Below are 2,303 nucleotides of genomic sequence, written 5' to 3'. Positions count from 1 at the left end.
ATATAGTACTGTGGTTACGGAATCAGTGTTTATCACGTTAAATAACATTCATATATTGGATTTATGTTTTAAAATCATTATTATTGTGGTTCAATTAATTTATAAATTCTATAAAATTGGATGGTTATATGTTCCGCATGGATAACTAGTTGTTTTTAAAAGTATTATAAAGAAATGACAATAATACTATTTTATTATCATTGTTATAAATGTTAATTATATTCACGCGCTTTATGTTTGTTTAATATTATTTTATTTATAATTAGTGTAGAATTATGTTATGAGAGCTCAGGTATTTAGGTTAGGTTTTAGTTAGGTTTTAGGTGTTTCCGCGCAATAATTTTGATGGATATATGTTTGTTAGGTCATAATTAACTATTATCTGTTGAAAAAAATCAATTTTATTTAATGTGCGTAAACTCCGGATTAGCCACGCCGACATGCGGTCAGACTCACCGCCGCTATAGTAGACAGTCTACTATTACTATCAGTTCTGATGAAGAATACGATGATAATAATAACGGTGCGAACAAAAGAAGTAAAAGTTATCACCAGAAGAACCATCGTTATTGTCCAGTCAGCTCTTCAGACGATAATTGCATTACCGATAGTAATACTGAAGAAGAGACTGAAGAAGAGGCCGAAGAAGTGGATAAAGAAGTGGATAAAGAAGTGGCTGAAGCAGTGGCTGAAGCAGTGACTGAAGAAGTGGCTGAAGCAGTGACTGAAGAAGTGGCTGAAGCAGTGACTGAAGAAGTGGCTGAAGCAGTGACTGAAGAAGTGGCTGAAGAAGATATCAACTATTTGACTGATTTATATCAGCCAACCACTAGCCGACATCAGAGTCACCGTCAGTTCTACAAACATTCGGCCGCCAGTAATCACAATACAAACCATATGGCATCGCAATCACAATCTATAGGACAGACCACTAAAAGTGTTAAACTGAAAACAAAAAATAAAACTAAAAAACGTCGACAACATCGAGTCCTAAGACTTATTAGTAGCGATGATTCGATTGAATCCAATGATAACCAAAGCCATCTTAAGACTCGTTCACAACCGACGGAAAGCAATACTACTGAAAATGTAGGACATAATGGACACAATAGAGAAACTCAAATCAATGATCAATTCGGTGATAATATCAGTAGTAGTCACCGCCGCAGCTGTCGTAACTCTGGCCCTACCTCTGGTGACCACTCAATCCATTCATCGATGGCTAACAAAATGAATAACAAGTCAAACAAAACTAAGACTAAGAGGTCAAAGATAAAAAAATCAGTTCATTACTTCAATCCAGCGAATAATCATAGAGATTGGGATTCAAATGAACGGTTAAAACTGAAAAAAGCTGTCAAAGACCTGACAAAACAAACTCTTAATGTCTATACTATACACAAAAGCGAAGAGCTTTTGGCGAAGAAACTCAAGCGGACCCCATATGCTATATATAAGGCACTAAAAAACTTAAGATGCGGTAAAGATATCAAGAAGAAGTTAAAAGAGTGGATCAATGATAATCTAAATGAAAAAAAGATGAAAGAAATGGAAGTATTGTCTGAAACAGTGGACAACCTATTGATGACCAATGAGGTCGTAGAATTTAAATACTTTTACCAATTGATCGACAATAAACTAAATTGGGGAACAGCTATCATAGCTAAACGTTTGAACAGTTACCCAGAAATTAACGACAAGATACTCAAATCCCACAGAATGTCCAACTCTAAGAAGATACCTAAACGGAGTCCCTCTGTGACTGAGACTAATGCACAGATACTAAGAACTGCTGTCACAGAGCTTCTTGTGTTTAATCCAGTGATTAAAATCAACGTCTTTTACCATCTTTTGTGTCAGCGATTGGGTTGGACTGAAGGAAAGGTTAGATCTCTTCTTAAAGAGAATTCAGACATCAAACAGATGATAATATTAGCCAAACAAAAGACTAAAAATATTATTACTTAAAAAAACTAATTCCGTAAAAAACGATTGAAACTTAGATTTCAAACAATTATTTAAATTTCTTAAAAGTTATACATTTTTTAATTTGCTATTATTTAAAAATTTTATATTTTATTAATTCTTTATTAACTATTAATTCGTTTATTTTTTACCAATTTATGAAATACTAAATTATTTAAATGTATTTAAAAATATTATTTTGCTGAATATATAATAAATTTAATTTGAAAACAAAAATAATTAAAACAAATTATTACTAATAGTTATTAACATTAAATAATAATTTTTATTTAAGTGTTTTGTTTTATACGGTAAATATGATTGAATATACAGTATAT

The 2,303-nt window shown here is 32.0% G+C and overlaps 1 protein-coding gene across 1 annotated transcript; it reads left to right on the top strand.

Moving 5' to 3' along the window:
- The first annotated feature begins 205 nt into the window (after positions 1-205).
- LOC128954477 (uncharacterized) lies at positions 206-1,968 on the top strand. The gene has a single exon (XM_054300059.1). It carries the CDS (start codon positions 409-411, stop codon positions 1,966-1,968), a length of 1,560 nt encoding a protein of 519 aa, XP_054156034.1. The 5' UTR covers positions 206-408.
- The last annotated feature ends 335 nt before the right edge of the window (positions 1,969-2,303 follow it).

The sequence above is a fragment of the Oppia nitens genome, unplaced genomic scaffold (genome assembly GCF_028296485.1).
Source record: "Oppia nitens isolate AA-2021 unplaced genomic scaffold, nextdenovo-longstitch-racon4-pilon3 scaffold27_pilon_pilon_pilon, whole genome shotgun sequence".
Taxonomy (NCBI): Eukaryota; Metazoa; Arthropoda; class Arachnida; order Sarcoptiformes; family Oppiidae; genus Oppia; species Oppia nitens.
Note: the sequence above shows the minus strand (reverse complement) of the source record. Positions and strands in the feature narration are given on the sequence as shown.